We start from the raw sequence: 20,140 nt of genomic DNA on the forward strand, positions 1-20,140 counted from the left end.
AGGCAGGTGGATGGCGCACCATGCATGACTCCACAGCCAAGTAGTGGAGCCTGGTGGCTCCGATTTCGGTGGGGCTGTGAATCCATTCTGGGTTTCAGTCAGAAGCAGCCTGCTTCTGGGGGGTGGGGGTCAGCATACTTGGCTGCAGCCTCCACTGCAGCCAAGTATGTATGTGAAAACATTCCCTGTATAGAGATGGGGAACCTCCACCCCATGGGCCAAATATGGCCCCCGGGGTTTCCCATCTGGCCCCCAAACTTGGCCCCCAGACACCTCCCCCTCCACCAAGATCCCACCCTTTTCCCAAGCCCCAAGCCCCTATCCCCCACCCATCGACCTCAAAATCTTTTATCTCCAATCAGCAGCTGATGAGAGATAAGAGATTTTCCTAGTGGAAAATCTCATATCTCCAATCTCTGACCTGAGAAGAAGGATTTCCCACGGCCACCCACCACACACTCACACACACACATAGACACACTTGCTGCATTTAGGCTTTTTAAAAGCCTCCGTTTGGGCCAGTGGGGTTTTTTAAGGGTTATTTGTAGGATGGGGAAGAGCACTTTCATGGGAGGGTCGCTACTGGAGAGGGAAGGGTTAATCCTCTCCTCTGCCATGCCGTGAGCCCCCCTGACAAAATTGCCCCTCCTCCACTACTTTTGGGCTTTTAAAAAGCCTCCATGGTTGCCAATGGAGGCTTTTAAATAGCGTAAATGCAGCACGGGGAGGGCACTTTGAGGAGGGCAGAGTCTGTGTGCTTCGTGAGTGTATACTCAACATGCATGAGTGTGTTTCTGTATACACAATGATGATGCTGATGGTGATACCTTTGCATACACAAAATATTTATGTATACTTGTGCGTTCATGAGGAGGGATGTACGGACTGTGTAAAATCCGCTCCGTCTGTGTTTTGCAGATTGTCAGGCGCCTTTTGTTCCGTTGTCCCCTCACAGACGGGTGTGAATGTGTGTGTTTTTCGTCATGCAGAAAACTACATAAATAATTTCGTAAATAATTACGTAAGAGGTTTCGTAAGCATTTCCATAATTTACGTTCCTACGTAACACTTAGCGTATTATCCCCCATTCCATTCAACTTTTCCTCAGGTGAAACATGCGTACTTTCCTACAAATAAATATGCATAAATTTTGGGAAAGTAAAAGAAAACATCAAAAGTCCACGGACTCCACATGGCCTGAGGGGGGCGCTCCGCAGTGGATTCCGCAGGTCGGATTCTTAGAAATCCAAGCTCATTTTAGTTTGTCTCGAATTTCTCCAGCACCGCTGTTCATGAGTGTATGTTGTGTGTGCATGAGTGTATATTTGGTCCTGCTTGTTGCCTTTGGCTCTGCCCACTTCACCTTTGGCCCCGCCCACACTGGAATGCAGCCCCCGAGAGCTTCTCGGGCTGAAAGAGGTTCCCTACCCTTGTTTGTGGTATTTCTATACTGCTTAATATAGTAAAATCCCTAAGCGGTTCACATATAAATATTAACATCACATTTAAAATAGATGATTAAAAACAATTCCGATTATAATCATAGGAAAGAGCAATACAAGGTGTAGTAAAGTGGAGCGGAATGATTAATTAAAACTAGGGAAAGCCTAGGTGAACACATGCATTTTCAGGAGGCGTTTGAAACCTGCCACATTTTCTGCCTCCTGGACTGCACAGGGCAGGGTTTTCCAACGGGTGGGTGCCGCTACCGAGAAGGCCCGCCCTCGAGGTATTACGTGGTGACACGGTGTTGGTTTCAGAATGACCAGCAAGGCCTCCTCTGATAATCTTAAAGGTCGGCAGTGTAATATATAAGGGAAGGAGGCCTGTTAAGTAACCTGGTTGTGGTATCCAAGTTGTTTAGGGCTTTATATGATAATAACAAAACCTCATATGTGGCTCGGTAGCTAATATGCAGCCAGAGCAGTTCTTTTCGCACAGGTGTTATATGGGCAGAGCTGAGTGTCCCAGTGAGCCCTGGAGCTGCCGCGTTCTGCACTGGCTGCAGCTTCTGAGCCACACATAAGGGCAGCCCCACACAGAGGACATTACAGTAGTCTAATCGTGAGGTTACCAGTGCATGGATCACTGTGGCTAGGCTGTCCCTATCCAGGAACGGGCATAGTTGGCGCACCAACCAAAGTTTGTACAGACTGGAATGGCAGTGGCTGACGATGTTATTTTTCAGGCCTCCTGCACCCCTCAAGGCTTCTGGGGTGCCACTTCTCCACCCCTGCTCCGCCCCTCCACCCTCCTCTCTACCCCCTGCTCTCCTGTCCACAGAATCGCCCGTGAAGGTCCAATCTAATGCAGTAATCATAAAATAGTTTGGCTTGTTTGTTGGGTTTTGCAAATCCAGGCCAAGCTGGTGGACGGTACCGGTGTGCCGATTGCCAATGAAAACATCACGATTCGTGTAGGGGAATACACAACGGAGGCCAAATATACTACTGATGCCCAGGGACGAGTGCAGTTTTCCATAGACACAGCTAACTTCACACATGATTCTATTAATATCATGGTGAGTGTTTCTTTCGTTATCGATTAGCATCCTTCTGTTCTTGCTTTCTCTATTTCCAGTATATGGGAAGTATATTGGAACTCGTGTGATCACAGGGCTGTGTACACAGCCCCATGGTGCTAGTTGTTGCTCACCAGATAGTGACCACGTTCATCCTTGACTATGTATGGAGGAATTAGCTCATTTTGGTTTCTCTCTGTTCCTCATTTTTCGAATTTAGAGAACAGTCCTATGGCCATCTAGACACTGTGGATGGAGGAATTAGTTCATTTCGGTTTCTCTCTGCTCCTCATTTTTCTAATTTAGAGAGCAGTTCTATGGCCGTCTAGACACTGTCTAGATGGCCATAGGATTTTTCAGTTTCTGGAAACCAAGCTCCCCCTCCCCTCCCTCACCCCCTCGTATCCGGTGCGGTTCTTTCCGTACCGACACCATCTCTGCGCTCATAAACTGAGTGTGGAGAGGGCGAAAAGGGGGAGGTCCGGGGGTGGGGAGGAGACAGCGAAAGCCACTTTAGACAGCCAAAGGCCCCTTCCCTTCCCCTCCCCGAAGCCGTGGCTAGGCGTACGAAAACACACATCTAGCCGCAAATGCAGGGTGGCTGGAGTGTGGAGGAAAGGATCCCTCTGTGCTCCATCCATCCTGCGTTGGATAGATGTCAGCCTCCGAGTTCGGAGGCTCACGTTTATCTCAATAGGATTGTGCCCTTAATTTCAGTTTGTTCCAAACTTTGAGAATGTTTTCCATCATACGTTCAGTTCATCCCAACCTTTGATATTTTTTTTAAAATTCTCATAAAAGTGGATTTGCATTTTTCCTAATACATCCATTTTTGTATACAATTTTGCCTAACATATACATTTTCCCCTAACATACACATTGTTTGATTGAAGAACCCCATTGCAAAATTCAGAGAAGTGCAAAGTTTGAAGGACAATTGAGTTTTGTTAGGTGTGTTGGTTCAAAAGTGTGAAATTATTTTATTTATTTATTTACAATATTTAAATACCACTCCACATCAAAGATTTCAGAACATTAAAAGAACAGATTCTGAACTTAAGAAACCGCAGCTGGTCACTCAGGGTAGGCCTCTCAAAATAGCAATGTCTTGAGATCGCACCGAAAACAACACAGTGTTGCTGCCTACCTGACCTCCAGTGGCAGGGAATTCCACAGGAAGGAGGCCACCACAGCGAAGGCTCTTTTTCTGGTGGACTCCAACCGGGCCTTGGGTCCATGTGGAACCACCAGAAGTGAGCCCTCCGATGACGTCAGTGACGAGGCAGGTTGGTAAGGAAGAAGGCGCTCTCTCAGTTATCCTGGTCCCAAGTTGTTTAGAGCTTTGTACACTGGTACTAATACCTTATACGAATACCTGGCCCAGTAGCGAATAGGCAGCCAGTGCAATTCCCTCAGCAAAGGAGTTACATGCTGTAAGGGGCAGCTCCTGACAAGAGCTAAGCTGCTGCGTTCTGCACTAGCTTCAGCTTCCGGACCAGCTATGATAGCGCTCTTCAAGTACTTGCAAGGTTGTCACAGAGAGGAAGGCCAGGATCTCTTCTCCATCATCCCAGCATGCAAGACACGGAATGGGCTCAAGTTACAGGAATTCAGATTCCGGCTGAAATTCAGGAAAAATGTCCTGACTGTTAAAGCAATACGACAATGGAACCCATGACCTAGGGAGGTGGTGGGCTCTCCCACGCTGCAGGCATTCAAGACGAGGCTGGACAGCCATCTGTCAGGAATGATCTGACTGGGATTCCTGCACTGAGCAAGGGGGTGGACTCGATGGTCTTATAGGCCCCTTCCAACCCTACTATTCTATGATTCTATGATTTCTTTTCCTTATTTCTGGGCCTGTGTCATTTCCCCCTTTTTCACCAGGCCCGTTATAAATTGGGAGACTGGTGTGGAGGTAAGTGGATTGAAATCGAACACGAGCATGCCCATCACACAGCATCACGCTTTTACTCGCCAAGTGAAAGCTATCTCCATATTGAACCCGTTCCCGAGACCTGGATCTGTGGCCCTGCTCAGCCAGTCCAAGTGCATTACGCCCTAAACCCTGATGTCGTGAAAGAGGAGGAGGTTGTGTTTCACTACTTGGTGAGTCTGAACGGAGTGACTTTGCATTTGAAGAGCATGGACTAAAGCAGTGAGGGCTCTTCTGAGGAGGGGGAGTAGCTCAGGGGCAGGGAAGATCCCAGGGCCATTCCCTGCCATCGCCAAATAAAAAGACCCACCTGTACCCAGCCGGGTTCCCTCCAGATGCTTTGGACTTTGACTCCCATCAGGCTTAGCCAGCATGGCCAATGTTCAGGAATTTGGGAGCTGTAGTCGGAGGGCACCAGGTGAAGAAAGGGTGGTGGAACCAAAGTTTAGCCACCTACGTCTAGGGATGTATGAGAAATTTGTTTCAGTTCGTTTTTGATCAGGGTTTTCCCAGTTTTCACCTTCCAGACAGAACATGGACTCGGAAGCAACCTGTGTTCAGAGTCCATACATTTCCGAGCTTGTAGTTTGATTCATGAACCAAAAGCAATCCGTTTGACAGCATGCATACGTTTGAAAAGTGCTCCCCAAAATGCTTAATTTTTTTAAATGCACATCAGTATGCTTCCAGCAATGGGAGAAGAACGTGTACATTCCAAAGATGTGCATGACTGATGTGTACATTTGGAAAAATACACAGAGAAATACACACAGTGTATTCATGTGGAAAGAAAAAATCCAAGCTGGCTATGTCAGTGGTGGGTGGTGACTCCAGTTCCAAAGGGGCTGTGATTGCATTCAGGGTTTTAGTTGTCCCCAGCCCAAACTCTAAAGGCCCTATCCAAGGTGCTGACCCCATTTGGGGGATAAGGTTCAGCACCTTGGAAAGCACCTTAAGTTTCAGCACCTTGGATAGCACCTTATGTTTCGGCACCTTGGATAGCGACTTTGGAGTTTTGGCTGGTGGTAACTAAAACCCAGAATGGAATCACACACCTCCTCCACAACTGGAGTCACCAGCCACCACTGCGCAATGTGATATGGACTTGAATCAGAACAAGCTTTGAGCAGGGGTGGGCAATCAAACAATATTCATGATCATTGGGATTCTCCGAACATTGTCTCACTGCCCGATTCCCGTTCATGTTCCGAATGGTGTTCACATCACGCAAATGGGAGATTTGTGCACACTGAGCAGCAATCAAACTGGAGATTTGTGCAAATCTCCTGAAAGTTGTGCAACTCTCGCAAATTTGCGCAAATTTCCTAATTTGCGCAAATTTCCTTCCTAGACTAAAGTGCGGCTGATTCAGTCTGCTGAGGAAATTTGAGCAGATTGAATTGGAATAAGGAAGGAGATGAACACAAGCACATGTTCGGCAATGTGCAAATATTTTCGGCAGACACATACTCATGCTCGCATTCACAGTCATATTCGGTGCTTCAAACAGGGCATGCTCACATGTTTTGCGAGCAAAAATGAAATTCTCATACATCCCTGCTCTCTCACACGTACATGCTCACACTCATGCACCCATGGATAAACACAAATGCACACTCTCACTGACACACCTGGTATTTATTACCTGTTTCTCCTAGGCTGCTTGGGGAGTGATTTCTTATTTATCTGTTGCAAAATGTATAGCTAGTGCACATCAAGAGATGTAGGAGTGGTGTGCAATAAATGAAAATGAAAATTACAAAAAGTTACACTAAAGGGAAATAGATCAATGAATGGATCAATAAAGCAGTGGCTGGTATTGACCCACCAGTCAGAAAAGGCTTGCCTGAGAAGAAAAGTCTCCTCGAATGCTGCAAACAAGGTAGCATGGATGCATGCGGTACGGTATATAAATCTGCAAAATAAATCAATTAAACAGAATCCATTTTCTTTCTTCCATGCAGGTGATGGCTAAGGGAGCCATCGTGCAAGCAGGGACCCACATTGTGCCTGTACAGGATGGAGAAAGTAAGTGCTTCCCACTCTGTTCATAAGAACATAAGCAGAGTCCTTCTGGATCAGACCAAGGGTCCATCCAGTCCAGCGTTGTGTTCACACAGTGGCCGACCAGCTGCCCACAGGGAACCCACAAGCAGGACAGGAGTGCAGCAGCACTCTCCCGCCCATGTTCCCCAGCAACCGGTGTAGGTAGGAACTCTGCCTCTGATACTGGAGGCAGTACATAGCCATGAGGACTAGTAGCCCTTGATAACCTTATCCTCCATGAATGTGCCTCATCACTTTTGAAAGCCATCCGAATTGGTGGCCATCACAACATCTTGTGGCATCAAATTCCATAGTTTAACTACCTACCGTGTGAAGACATTCCGAAGACATTTGGGGGTTGGACTCGATGGCCTTGTAGGCCCCTTCCAACCCTACTATTCTATGATCCCCCACCCCCTGCTCGCGTGCTGTGAGTTCACTATGTGCCATTTCCAGGAACAGAGCTGTGGTTTGTGCCATTCCTCACCCCCCTCTCCAAGGATACTCCAAACACTTGCTTACTGGGTGCATGAAGGAAATTCTCTTCTGGTCCAGTAATGGATATCTCTTGCTCTCCCCATCTGCAAAAAGAACCCCTCCCTTTCCAGTTCCCCACATGCAAGTTTACTGTTCACACTGTTACGGAGAGTGAAAGCAGGGCAGAGAGGCCTAACTTATCTGGATAACATTTTACAATTCAAAGACAAACATTTACATTATCCAACAGCAGGACCAGGAGGGCCAACAGAGCCCACTTCATGGTGCAAACCTGCCTCAGGAAGGGGTCACACCTCCTTTCTAAAGCCCCCCTCCCCCCTCCTCCCCACCTCACTAGCTACTCCAACCCTTCCCGTCTAGGAAATCACCTAGATCAACCCTTAGAAGTACCCGAACACCCATTTACATTATCATACATATGTTACAACCACCCTTCATCCCATAGATTCCAGGGCGGTGAACAGCAAATGTACCATAAAATGTAAAAGCATACAATAAACCCATAAAATGAATGATAAACTGGGGCAGAAGCTGAAAACATACAGTAAGATATGTCACTTCTCGAATTCAAAACTCTGGGGAAATCGAAATAGCTTAACCTGCCATGAAAAAGCATGTAAAAGCATGTAAAAGAGGCATAAAGAACACCTCTTGGGGTGTGGGGGGGCATTCCATAACTGAGGTGCCACCACCAAAAAAGCCCTCTCCTTTCTTGTTGCATAGCCTACTATCAATGAGAAAGGTAGTGAGGAAGAAATTCAGCAGATGATCTCCAGATGCTATAACTTCTCTCTCTCTCGCTCTCCCTCCCTCTCCCTCTCTCTCTCTCTGAATTTCCTTACTTACCAGCTAAAGGTGTGTTTGATCTGAATCTTTCTGTGAATGTTGAGACTGCTCCTCTGTCTCGCTTGCTTCTCTACACTATTTTGCCCAGTGGAGAACTTGTTGCTGACTCAGAAGATTTCACGGTTGAAAACTGCTTCTCAAACAAGGTAAGGTTGCAGAGACACTCTGAGGCCAGAGTGCAGAAACAGAGAAATGGAAATCAATTAGATGGCAATGACAGAATTATGAGGAGAAGAGGGTAACCAACTTAGTTTGGATTTCAAAAACCCTGGCTGGGCAGAAGCTGGTGGATCTAGACAGTGGAGGCGAGGTGGAATGCCGTGGGTTGGGGTGGAACTTGGAGGAATGTGGTGGTAATAATCGGATTAGATCCAGAAAATAAAGGGAGAAGCAAGAGCAGAATTCTATCTGCTCATGTCATACATGAGGCCTGGTAGAAACTGAAGCTTTACAGTGCAACCCCGTGCATGTCTACTCAGCAGAAACTCTGACTGAGTTCAGTGGGGCTTACTTCTAAGTTAAGTGGGTATAGGATTGCAGCCTATGCAGACTTTCCTGAGAGTCTGGACTATCAGGGAAGTCCAGTGCTCTGGATACTCTGTGTACCCACTGGACATGGTGGTACTTACTTCTGAGCAAACATGCTCAGGAGTGTACCATTAGTGATTTTTCATTCCCCTAACACTGGGAAAACAGTATTTGGGAGCCCCAGCTTGCTCTTGGCCCTCTGGAAAATGGGTGCAGGGGTCAAACAGTCTGAACACCAATATTTATCATTGTGTCTTGAACAAACGCACCAAGTTTCATTCTGGTATGTCCATCTCCAAGGCAGACATTGCATTGCCATCTATTTTACTTTATCTCTCTCTCTCTTCCCCACTTCGAAAATGCACCGACCCAATATTCAAACTTGAAACGTAGAATTGTGTCCTGAGCATGCACACCAATTTTCATTCCAGTGTCTCAGTGCATTACAAACAGACCAGTGTACCATGAAAAGGAACTAGTAGGGCCTGGAGTGCTCCCCATTCAGGTCTCCAGCCACTCAGTTTCATTCCCCTTCTCACCTATCCTTTCCCCATTTTTCTCCTAATAGTCTGTCTCTAAAAGTGCCCAGCCCTTGTTCAGCTGTTTGGAGAGGTTTCCCTCCTCAGGTTCCCTTCTATAAAGATTGTGTGTACTTCTGCAGATCTCAGGGTTCCCCTGAACCTGCTGATACCTCTCTCTTGTTTGTGGACAGTGCTGTTCTGGCTACGTAAGGATTCACATTCAGAGAACTGAGTTTCCTATTATATGATGTTTGTATTTTGTTTTGGTTTTTATGCTTGTATCTTGTGCACTGACTTGGCTGGATTCAGTCCAGAAAGGTGGCTTATGGATAGGTAAATAAATAAAATAAATATGTGACACCAAAAGCCACTTTGCACCAAAGGCCTTCGTTTGCTCAGCCAATGTGTGACCTGATCGAACCTGCTTTCAACAGTGGACTAAACTGACCTTCGCCAAGCTGGTGGCCTCCCAGTGTTTCAGACTACAAGTCTCATCACCTTTGGTCTGTCAAGTGTTGAGCCCTTCTGGGGGAGTCAAACAAAGAAGTCGATCTCCGAGTAAATAGGCTTTATTATGTGAATCAATCAGTCCTACAGTGGTTCAGGTTACAGACCTTGTCATCCTCTAGCAACCCAGTGCTGCATAGACTATCTAACGATCCTTTTGAGGGATGTACTACTGTTAGGAGAGCAGTTGCTGCAAATCTGGTGCCAGCCTGCAGCACAGAACCTGAAAGGCTTTCCCAGTCCTGCCCCCACGGAGGATCTTCCCCTAGAGACCTCTTGTGATGGGCCAACCTTGTAGAATTACTTGTAGAACCTTACTTCCCGGAGCTGCGCCTCACTCTTGACCCGACGTCGGATCCTTCCATTTGTCACACCCACTTCCCTCCCCACCACCACCCCTGTGAGTTGCTGTGCTCCCACAGGGGGAGAGGTTACGGGTGGGCTTTGAGCCAACTGATTCACCTAAACCTGGACTGGTTCTTCTCTATCTCTGACTCCCTGAAGCTCTGGTCCCTCGCCCAGCACTTTGCGCTGTTCCTCATCTGACTCTGAGTCTGTTCCTATGGTTTCTGCCGAAATACTGGGCCCACTCCTGACGTGGTCAGACAGTCTGGGGCTGCTGAGAGCTGTAGTTCAAAACATCTGGAGGGCACCAGTTTGGGAAAGGCTGGCTTAGTAAAATACGGGCTGGTTGGCAGCTCCTGAAGAGCCCTTAAAACAAATTCCAGGAAGGATCGTTTTATGTTTTTGTGCCTGTTATGAATGAACTCTGCAAAAGGTCCTTTCTGTTTATAGGTGAAATTGTGGTTCTCCGAACCTGAAGGCCTGCCTTCCAGCAAAACCCACCTCCACGTTTCAGCCTCTGGGCCTTCCCTCTGTGCTGTCCACGCTGTTGACAAGAGCGTCTTTCTCTTGAAGCCCAAAGCTGAGCTCTCTCCTCAGACTGTGAGTCCAAGTTGCCCTGGAGCAGGGGTGTTGAACCTCTCCCAGCCCACGGGCCAGATTCCATTGTGGAGAAGCACTCGGGGCCGCACTCCAGTTGTGGGCAGGGCAAAGGGCAAAAGGGGGCAGGGCCCAAATCCCAAGCATATTTTCGCATAAAGCTCTTCCTACCCGTTACAAAGCCTTAGGAGAGGCATTTCAACCTTGTAAAATAGGGAAGAAATCCTGCGCAAAAGCCAGGAAACCATCAAATGATGGGTGGTCAGAGAAAAGGGGCTGAGCCCAGGGACAGGGTGCATGGCCTTCTGGGGAACCCCAGGGGGCCACATTTGCACCCCAGATGTGGCCCACGGGCCTGAGATTCCGTACCCCTGCATCCAAGGCTGTGCTCAGCTGTAAGGATTTTAGAGCCATTCCCTGCTGGCCACTAGGGGCTCTAATTCCAAATCTCCTTTGGTAGGCTAGGCAGAGAATCAGGCAAACGTAATTCAGAAGAAGCAAGAGGGGCCCTTTCTCATCACCTACAGTGGAGGCTGGTGGCCCCAATTTCGGTGGGCCTGTGAATCCATTCTGTGCTTCAGCCAGAACCATCCAGAACTCTAAAAGAGCTACCTAAGGTGCTGAACCTATTTTGAGGATTTAGAATTCTGGCTGGTTCTGACTGAAGCCCAGAATGGACTCTCAGACCCGACGAAATTGGAGCTGCCAGCCTCCACCAGTCACCTACCCTGATCTGGAAAGGTCATGTTTTTACACAGCCTGAAAATCAGTAGAGGCCCTCCCAACCTGGCATTTTTCAGAAGTGCTCTGGAATGGAAGCCGAGATCTCCTGTTGAGCTCTCAAATTCATTTTAGGCTTGCTTGGGGAAGACAAATGGCTCCTGAATAGGGATGTCAGAGAAATCCACAACGGAATCAAATCAGTTTGGATTTTTATGAATCCGACCCATGGATTCTGCAGCGGACCGGCTTTTCCCTATTCAGGCAGATTCCGCAGACTTGTGGACCATTTTTCTAACTCTGGAATTTTGCACAAGTTTAGTAATAGAAAAATATGCCCCCCCAAAAGCCAAAAATGCACATTTCCCCCATCGGCTAAAGTGTGAAAATGTGCATTTGGGGGAATTTGCTCATTTGAAGGGGGGGTGAGCATGTTCAAAAGCGCAAATTTCCAGATGCAAATTTGCACAAATTTGGAAACCTTAAAAAAAATCCAATTCTGTTGATGAGCAGATGATGGAATGAAGGGGACCTGACAATCCATGAAACGCAGATGGAACAGAATTTACACAGTGTGTACATTCCTGCTCCAGAATGTTTGGAGAACAGCTGAGTGTTATCGTACCATAGTTGCTGAGAGGCTACGCTGTCAACCAAAAAGTCGCTGGTTCAAAAAAAAACTTTCTTCTGCCATAAACTGCATGCATTGCCATAACACACATTATATAAATCCCTTATATAAACATATAATGACTTAAATGAACACAGGAGGTAGCCTTGGGTGAGGCGTAGTGTAGTAGCTAGAGTGTTGCACTGGGAGTCGGGAGATCCAGGTTGTAATCTCCACTCAGCCATGAAGGTGACTTTGGGCCAGTCACAGACTCTCAGACCACCCTACCTCATAGGGTTGTTGTTGTGAGGATAAAACGGAGAAGAGGAGGATTATGTATGCCACCTTGGGTTCCTTAAGGAGCAAAAAAGGTAGAATATAAATATAATAAATAAATAAATAAAAATAAACCCCCCATTTGGAAATAATAATGTCACTGAGCTGCCTTATATGTCATTTGTAGGATTATTCAGAGAACCTATTTAACATTTGTAAAGTGCCTAAACTTTTTCTAGGTGCTGTAGATAGATTAAAAGAGTAGTACAGTCCCTGCCGGCAGGCATGCAATCTAAAAGGAATGACGTGAAAGGGAAAGGTATAGGGAGGGGAAAGGAAAAGCCAGAGCATTCGAACAGAAAAACGTTCCAGATATGTAATGATCAGGTCACTGAGCAGACAGTTCTGGGAGAGAGGAGAAGTCAAATGGCAACCGAGGTCCCAACTAAGCTGATGGAGTGGGCCCTACCGTTCCACCTCTCCCAGCTAACCTAAGTTATGAACTTTGGACATTATAACATCAATCTCAGAAGGCTAAATGTTATTCTAACTATACGCTGGGCTGTTAACAGGAGGATTCAGGTATGACCTAAATCATATCCCTGATGAATATACAGTGGAGGTGAGGAATAGATTTCAGGGATTAGACCTGATAGACAGAGTGCCTGAGGAACTATGGACGGAGGTCCGTAACATTGTTCAGGAGGCAGCAACGAAATCCATCCCAAAGAAAAAGAAATGCAAGAAAGCCAAGTGGCTGTCTGATGAGGCTTTACAAGTAGCTCACGAAAGAAGGGCAGCGAAAAGCAAGGGAGAAAGGGGAAGATATACCCAACTGAATGCAGAGTTCCAGAGAATAGCAAGGAGAGACAAGAAGGCCTTCTTAAATGAACAATGCAAAGAAATCGAGGGAAACAACAGAATGGGAAAGACTAGAGATCTCTTCAAGAAAATTGGAGATCTCAAGGGAACGTTTTGTGCAAAGATGGGCATGAGAAAGGACAAAGAAGGCAGGGACCTAACAGAAGCAGATGAGATTAAGAAGAGGTGGCAAGAATACACAGAAGAACTATACAGGAAAGATCTGAATGTCCCTGATAGCCATGATAGTGCGGTCACTGAACTTGAGCCGGACATCCTAGAGAGTGAAGTCAAGTGGGCCTTAGGAAGCATTAGTAACAACAAAGCTAGCGGAGATGACAGTATTCCAGCTGAGCTATTTAGAATCCTAAAAGATGATGCTGTTAAAGTGCTGCATTCAATATGCCAACAAATTTGGAACACTCAACAATGGCCGCAAGACTGGAAAAGGTCAGTTTACATTCCAATTCCAAAGAAGGGCAACGCCAAAGAGTGTTCAAACTATCACACAATGGTGCTCATTTCACGTGCCAGCAAGGTGATGCTCAAAATCCTACAAGCTAGGCTTCAGCAGTATGCGAACCGAGAACTACCGGAAGTACAAGCTGGGTTTAGAAGAGGCAGAGGAACTAGAGATCAAATCGCCAACATTCGCTGGATCATGGAGAAAGCAAGAGAATTCCAGAAAAATGTCTATTTCTGCTTCATTGACTACACTAAAGCCTTTGATTGTGTGGATCACAACAAACTGTGGCAAACTCTTAAAGTGATGGGAGTACCAGACCACCTTACCTGTCTCCTGAGAAACCTGTACGAGGGTCAAGAAGCAACAGTAAGAACCAGACATGGAACAACCGAGTGGTTCAAAATTGGGAAAGGAGTACGACACGGCTGCATATTGTCACCCTGCTTATTTAACTTATATGCAGAGTACATCATGAGAAACGCCGGGTTGGATGAATCACAGGTCGGAATTAAGATTGCTGGGAGAATTATCAACAACCTCCGATATGCAGACGATACCACCCTAATGGCAGAAAGCGAAGAGGATCTCAAGAGCCTCTTGTTGAGGGTGAAAGAGGAGAGTGCAAAAGCTGATTTGAAACTCAACATTAACAAAACTAAGATCATGGCATCTGGCCCCATCACTTCCTGGCATATAGAAGGGGAAGAAATGGAAGCAGTGACAGATTTTACTTTCTTGGGCTCCAAGATCACCGCAGACGGTGACTGTAGCCATGAAATTAAAAGACGCTTGCTCCTTGGGAGGAAAGCTATGGCAAACCTGGACAGCATAGTAAGAAGCAGAGACATCACCTTGCTGACAAAGGTCCGTCTAATCAAAGCTATGGTTTTCCCAGTAGTAACGTATGGCTGTGAGAGCTGGACTATAAGGAAGGCTGAGCGCCGAAGAATTGATGCTTTCGAACTGTGGTGCTGGAGAAGACTCTTACGGGTCCCCTGGACTGCAAGGAGGTCAAATCAGTCAATCCTAAAGGGAATCAACCCTGAGTGCTCATTGGAAGGACAGATACTGAAGCTGAAGCTCAAATATTTAGGCCACCTAATGCGAAGAGAAAACTCTCTGGAAAAGACCCTGATGCTGGGAAAGACTGAAGGCAAAAGGAGAAGGGGACAGCAGAGGATGAGATGGCTAGATAGCATCACCGATGCAATGAATATGAACTTGAGCACACTCCGGGAGAGAGCGCAGGACAGGAAGGCCTGGCGTGCTATGGTCCATGGGGTCACGAAGAGTCAGACACGACTGAACGACTGAACAACAACAACAACAGATACCTGGCCTGACTGCATTGCCAGCTAGCCTCCCCCCACCCCCAGACCCGGTTATTTGGAATAAGACCGTCAAGGTTCCCCTTATGACCTGGACCCTTGAGCAACTCTTTAAGGATCTCTTGCCTCCTTAAGAGTCCCACCTTCCTTCTTTTAAACTTCCCCTCTCCAGTAACATGGACATTATGCTGTAGACGTGGGGTGACTGACACTCTAGACACAGGGTTTAACCACAACAGTTTGCTGATAAATGTAAAGGTAGCAAATCACAGTTAAAGGTCTTTGCACAGTAGAGCTGAGTGATACAAAAGGCATTACAAGAAAATAAAAGTTGCAAAACACAAGTTCCTTTACCCTAGCTGTCCTTAAACTTTTCTAGGCTGCGTCTCCCTGCTCACCCTTCAGACTCTGCTCTCACTTCAGGCTCTGGCTGTCTCTCTGCTTACTGGTTCTCTCGCTGTCTTTCTATACCCTCCTCCCTCAAAGTACTGCTTCAAACGTGAAATGAAACTTAAGTGGGGAAATGAAACTGACACCCACAAAAATGAAGTACTGCTTTCAGGATTACCCCCACCCCACAGAAAACTCCAGGCCTCTAAGCCTGACCATTTTTCCATTTGCCTCTGTAGGCCCTAACCCTTCATTGAGACATTTTACTCTTTTGTTACTTTTTATGATTTTCTTAATTGGTTTTATTGTATTTTCTTATGAATTAATTTTGTCAACTGCTGTCAGGGTGGAAACTGAGCCGATAGAACCCCAGAGCAGTTCTGATTCTGAGGAGGATCAGCAATCTGTGGGAGAGGAGCCAGCTCATCCCTCACAGGCACAGCAGCTGGCAGAGATTCCTCCTGCCAGCATTCCTGGGATAGATAGTGACCCTGGCAGAGAGAGAGAGCGCTGGAGGGAGGCTTGCTGGACGCTCGGCACAGACGCAGGGAGCGACAACAGATGGAGGGCGCGGAAAGGAGGCATAGTGCTCGTTTGGCGCGCAAGCAACGGTCACGTCCCGAGGATCCAAGGGAAAGAGGGAGGATCTCTCCCTAGCCCATAAGTTCAGGGTCTTCCCGTGATTCTCCTTCAAACGGGGACCAACTGCCTAACCTGGAGTATAGGCCACTCTGCTATCTTTCCCCAGTGCTGTTCCTTGCTTAGTCGCTGGTGATTAGCATCTGAAAGAGTCATTAAGTTGTAAAAGGAATAAAGCCGTGAAAAGAATCCTTTTTGTCTGCATCTTGAGTTGGCTATTGGAGTAGACTGTAAGAGGCAGCTAGGGCGCTCCTGACAACTGCCTCAGCGGCATTGCTAGGCAGTTAAAAGCATTTGGGGGCCAGGCCCATAGGATACCAAACTGCATAAAATTTGCATATCTTAGTTTATATCTATATGTGCTAACCTAGAAATTATTACTAAGAGTTATTTAAATTTCACAGGCCAGCCAATTAATTTCTCATCCAAATAATCTCAAATAAAAATCAATTCTTCTATTAATTTTCAGACACCCCCCAATCATCCCAAATCAGCCGTTCCTTATCAATTACAATTAATTTGTAATCTCTCACTGTCCTTTTCCATACTTCTCTTCTCTTCCCCAACCCCCCACATAATCCCACTTATCTTTCTTTCCCTCCTGGAAAAAAATTGCTTCATCTTTATTTATTTATTTATTTATCTATCTATTTATTTATTTATTACATTTCTGTGCCACCCAATAGCCGAAGCTCTTTGGATGGTTCACAACAATGAAAACCATAAAATACAACACAATACAATATAAAAGTTTAAAAGTTTAAAACCACAGGGTAAGATAAAAGTAAAAACCAAAATAACACCTAGCAGAAATGCAAAGATTTAAACTACAGATTAAGTACAGATTTAAAAGCAGCAGATTTAGCCCCCAAATAGGTTCAGCACCTTGGAAAGCTTCTTTAGAGTTCTGGCTGGTTTTGACTGACAGCTGGAATGGATGTAAAGCCCCACCAAAATCAGAGCCACCAGCCTCCACTGTTTAAAATACAGATCATAGAAGAATCATGGAGTTGAAAGTCTAGGAGATCATGTAGTCCAGCCCCCTGCTCAATGCAGGCTCTGCACTGCAGGGTGCAGCTACAGGATCCCTGTAGATGGCCATCCCACCTCTGCTTAAAAACCTCTACTTAAATATTTTAAGTACCTTCACGCGATGGAACTTAGAAAAAAAGCTTCCATTAGCCCCAATGGAACTTTTTTCTAAGCTTAATTGTCATGTGAGGGGGGGCTGGGGGGAGGGATGGTCCAGCACGGGGGAGGCCAGGGCTCACGCCTCCCTCCTCATCTGCAATGAACATTGAAAATCAGCCCCCACGTGGCCATTAAGCCAGTGGGCACTGGTGGCTCTGATTCTGGTGGGGCCTTGAATCCACTCCAGGTTTCAGTCAGAACCAGCCAGAACTATGCAAAGTGCTAAACCCTATCCCCAAAATAGGTTCAGCACTTTGGATGGCTCCTTTCGAGTTCTGCCAGGTTCTGACTGAAACCCAGAATGGATGCACAGCCCTGCCAAAATCGGAGCCACTGGCCTTCACTGAATTAAGTGGGAAAGAACTCTTATTAATGACACCAGTGGACACTCGGAGCTTTCAGGAATAGATTCAGGCCCAGGGGCCCTGGCTAGGGATGTCGGAGAAATCCACAACAGATTCAAATGAGTTCAGATTTCATAGAATCATAGAATCATAGCATAGTAGGGTTGGAAGGGGCCTACAAGACCATCGAGTCCAACCCCCCGCTCAACGCAGGAATCCAAGTCAGAGCATCCCCGACGGGTGGCTGTCCAGCCTCGTCTTCAACGCCTCCAGTGTTGGAGAGCCCACCACCTCCCCAGGTAATTGGTTCCATTGCTGTATTGCTCTAACCGTCAAGAAGTTTTCCCTGATGTTCAGCCGGAATCTGGCTTCCTAAGATTTCTATTAACCCAGCCTGCCATTTCTGCCGCAGAACGTCTTCTCGAGTCATGTGGATCCCATGGAGTTTTAAAACTTTTGATGGGGATTTGTGCAAATTCGCACTCACGCTAATGTGCATTAGCACACGTGTGCATTGCCGGACGGGTAACAAAATTGTCACACGCCCCTAAAAATAATCTGATTCCATCAATGAGTGGACAACAGAATGAAAGACACTGGACAATCCACAAAACACAGACAGGATGGATTTAACAAAACCCTAGAAAGGCCCCTGTGATTGGAGATTGATTGATTGATTGATTGGGAAGTGATAAATCAATGTTTTAAAACAAAATATATTTTCTTAAGTGCAGAGAGGTTTCGTAACCCCACCCCATCCCTAGAGAGGATGACATTGAGCCTAAGGGACTGGGGTGCAGTTACAGGAGTCTTTTAGGGCCCACTGAATAGCAGCTACTTTGATTTCAGGTGTACAATTTGCTCCCCGTGAAAAAACTCCAAGGTTATCACTACGAGAACCATTATTTGGATGACCCGAAGATGCATCGCTGTGTGGAAATGAAAAAGATTGTTGTGAATGGCGTCCGCTACATGCCAGAGCCTTATTCTTACAGGGAAAGCGACACATATGAGATTCTCAAGGTGAGCTCTAAAAGGTCCCTGAAGGCAGCGCTATCCCCAGATTTTTTAAGGACCCTGGCCAAGGCACCCTCAATTGGCCCCCTCCCTCTGGGAGTTGACCTTCTCACTGCCACTGTCACCAGCTGCTCTTCCTCCTCCTCCTCCTCCTCCTCCTTGCCGCAACTTGCTTGCTTGGCAGGCAGAGAGCCAGGGCGCAAGTCGGCCGTGGCATCTCCTGCTCCTTCTTCCCACCACCACCGCTGCCGGAGCTGGAGTGAGTGGCAGGTTGCCATGGTGACGAGGAGGAGCAACTCCAGGGGGCGCTTGTCCGTGCTGGGGTGCGGGCCCTCGACATGTGCCTGACCAGGCCGACCCTTGACGTCGGCCCTTCATTGCTCATCCAAGCCCAAGCAACAGTGCCAGTGCCAGATTTTGAGGGCCCTGGGGCAAGACACCCTCCATGGGCCCCCTCCCTGAGTGAGCCGACCTTCCCACCGCCATTGTCACCAGCTGCTCTTGCGCCTCCTCCTCTTCCTCCTCATGGCGCCCACTTGCTTGTGGGACAGGCAGAGAGCCAGGGAGCAAGGAGGCCGTGGCGTCTCCTGCTCCTCCTCACCACCACCACCTTGTCTGGGCCAGAGCGAGAGGCAGGTGAACAAGGAGGTTGCCATGGTGACGAGGAGGGGCTCCAGAGGGCTCCTTCCAGTGCGCCCCGGCTGCAGTATGGGCCCTTGGCAGGGGCCCAACTATGCCCACCTTGGACATTGCCCCTGCCCCTAAGGCTCCCTGACGCTGGCCCCGGCTGAACCTGGGATGAGTGACAGGCCTGTAATTACGCCAGGCGGAGGTGTGTTGCAGAGGGACGGCACGCAGAGGGGCGCCGTGGCGCTGTAGGCTCGGCCGCCCAGTCTCAGGGATGACTGCATTGAGCAAACGTTGCATTTGGGGTGCGGCAGAGTGCATGTTAACATCATTTTCAAAAATATAAGCATTCTTTGGCACACTTTCCCCTTACACACATTTTTTATGCCTTTTTGGATGGGAGAACTCCACCGCAAAAGCTGGAGAAGTGCAAATTTTGAAGGAGACCTGAATTTCAATCCGCATAGTAGTTCAAAAGCGTAAAATTAACTAAGTTCGCATTAAAATGCAAACCAAGCCAATCTGTCACATTTTACACATCCCTGTAGACCACATTCTCAGTACAGTCCTATGCATGCCTATGGAGAAGTAAGTCCCACTGAATTTAATGGAGCTAACTTCCATGTACATAAGAAGAACATAAGAAGAGCCCTGCTGGATCAGACCAAAGGTCCATCTAGTCCGGCGTTCTGTTCCCACAGTGGCCAACCAGCTGCCCCAATGCAAAACCCACAGGCAGGACATGAGTGCAGCAGCACCCTCCCACCCATGTTCCCCAGCAACTGGTGTACATACTGCCTCTGAGACTGGAGGCAGCACATAGCCATCAACAGCCTTCTCCTCGAGGAATTTGGCCAGCTCCCTTTTAAAGCCATCCAAATTGGTGGCCATCACTACATCCTGTGGTAGTGAGTTCCATCGTTTAACTCTGCGCTGTGTGAAAAGGTCCTTCCTTTTACCTATCCTGAATCTCCCACCACTCAGCTTCAAGGGATGACCTGTTGGGTTCCAGTATTATGAGAGAGGGAGAAAAATGCCTCCCTGGTATACACAGGATTGCAACCTTAATGTGTTGTTATAAAAAGGAAGGAGACTCAGTCATGAGTCCTTCACATAAGATGCAGCCAAAAGAGTGATCTTAGAGATAGGGAAGTAGAAGACGAAAGCCACGTCCATATCCTTTTAGAGGTGCCAACCCACCCACCACCCACCACCCAGGACTCTGGAGGGTTCCTTGGCTGAAGCCCAGCTCTCTGCTTGCACATAGCAGCTGTCAGTGCCTGCTCCCTTCTTTCTGGGGGGTGGCCCTAGTCCCCCTTGGCTTCC

The 20,140-nt window shown here is 47.3% G+C and overlaps 1 protein-coding gene across 1 annotated transcript in view; it reads left to right on the forward strand.

Moving 5' to 3' along the window:
* Positions 1 to 20,140, forward strand: part of LOC146356136 (alpha-2-macroglobulin-like) — an 83,668-nt gene that overhangs the window by 22,029 nt on the left and 41,499 nt on the right. Inside the window, exons 11-16 of the mRNA XM_084831160.1 lie at positions 2,360 to 2,521; positions 4,409 to 4,630; positions 6,422 to 6,485; positions 7,851 to 7,993; positions 10,199 to 10,348; positions 18,020 to 18,193. Of these exons, the coding sequence (XP_084687286.1) occupies positions 2,360 to 2,521; positions 4,409 to 4,630; positions 6,422 to 6,485; positions 7,851 to 7,993; positions 10,199 to 10,348; positions 18,020 to 18,193 (915 nt within the window). The remainder of the gene's footprint in view (positions 1 to 2,359; positions 2,522 to 4,408; positions 4,631 to 6,421; positions 6,486 to 7,850; positions 7,994 to 10,198; positions 10,349 to 18,019; positions 18,194 to 20,140) is intronic.

This window comes from Heloderma suspectum, chromosome 2, assembly GCF_057233095.1.
Source record: "Heloderma suspectum isolate Gila_16-S chromosome 2, 16-S_ref, whole genome shotgun sequence".
In the NCBI taxonomy this organism is placed as follows: domain Eukaryota; kingdom Metazoa; phylum Chordata; class Lepidosauria; order Squamata; family Helodermatidae; genus Heloderma; species Heloderma suspectum.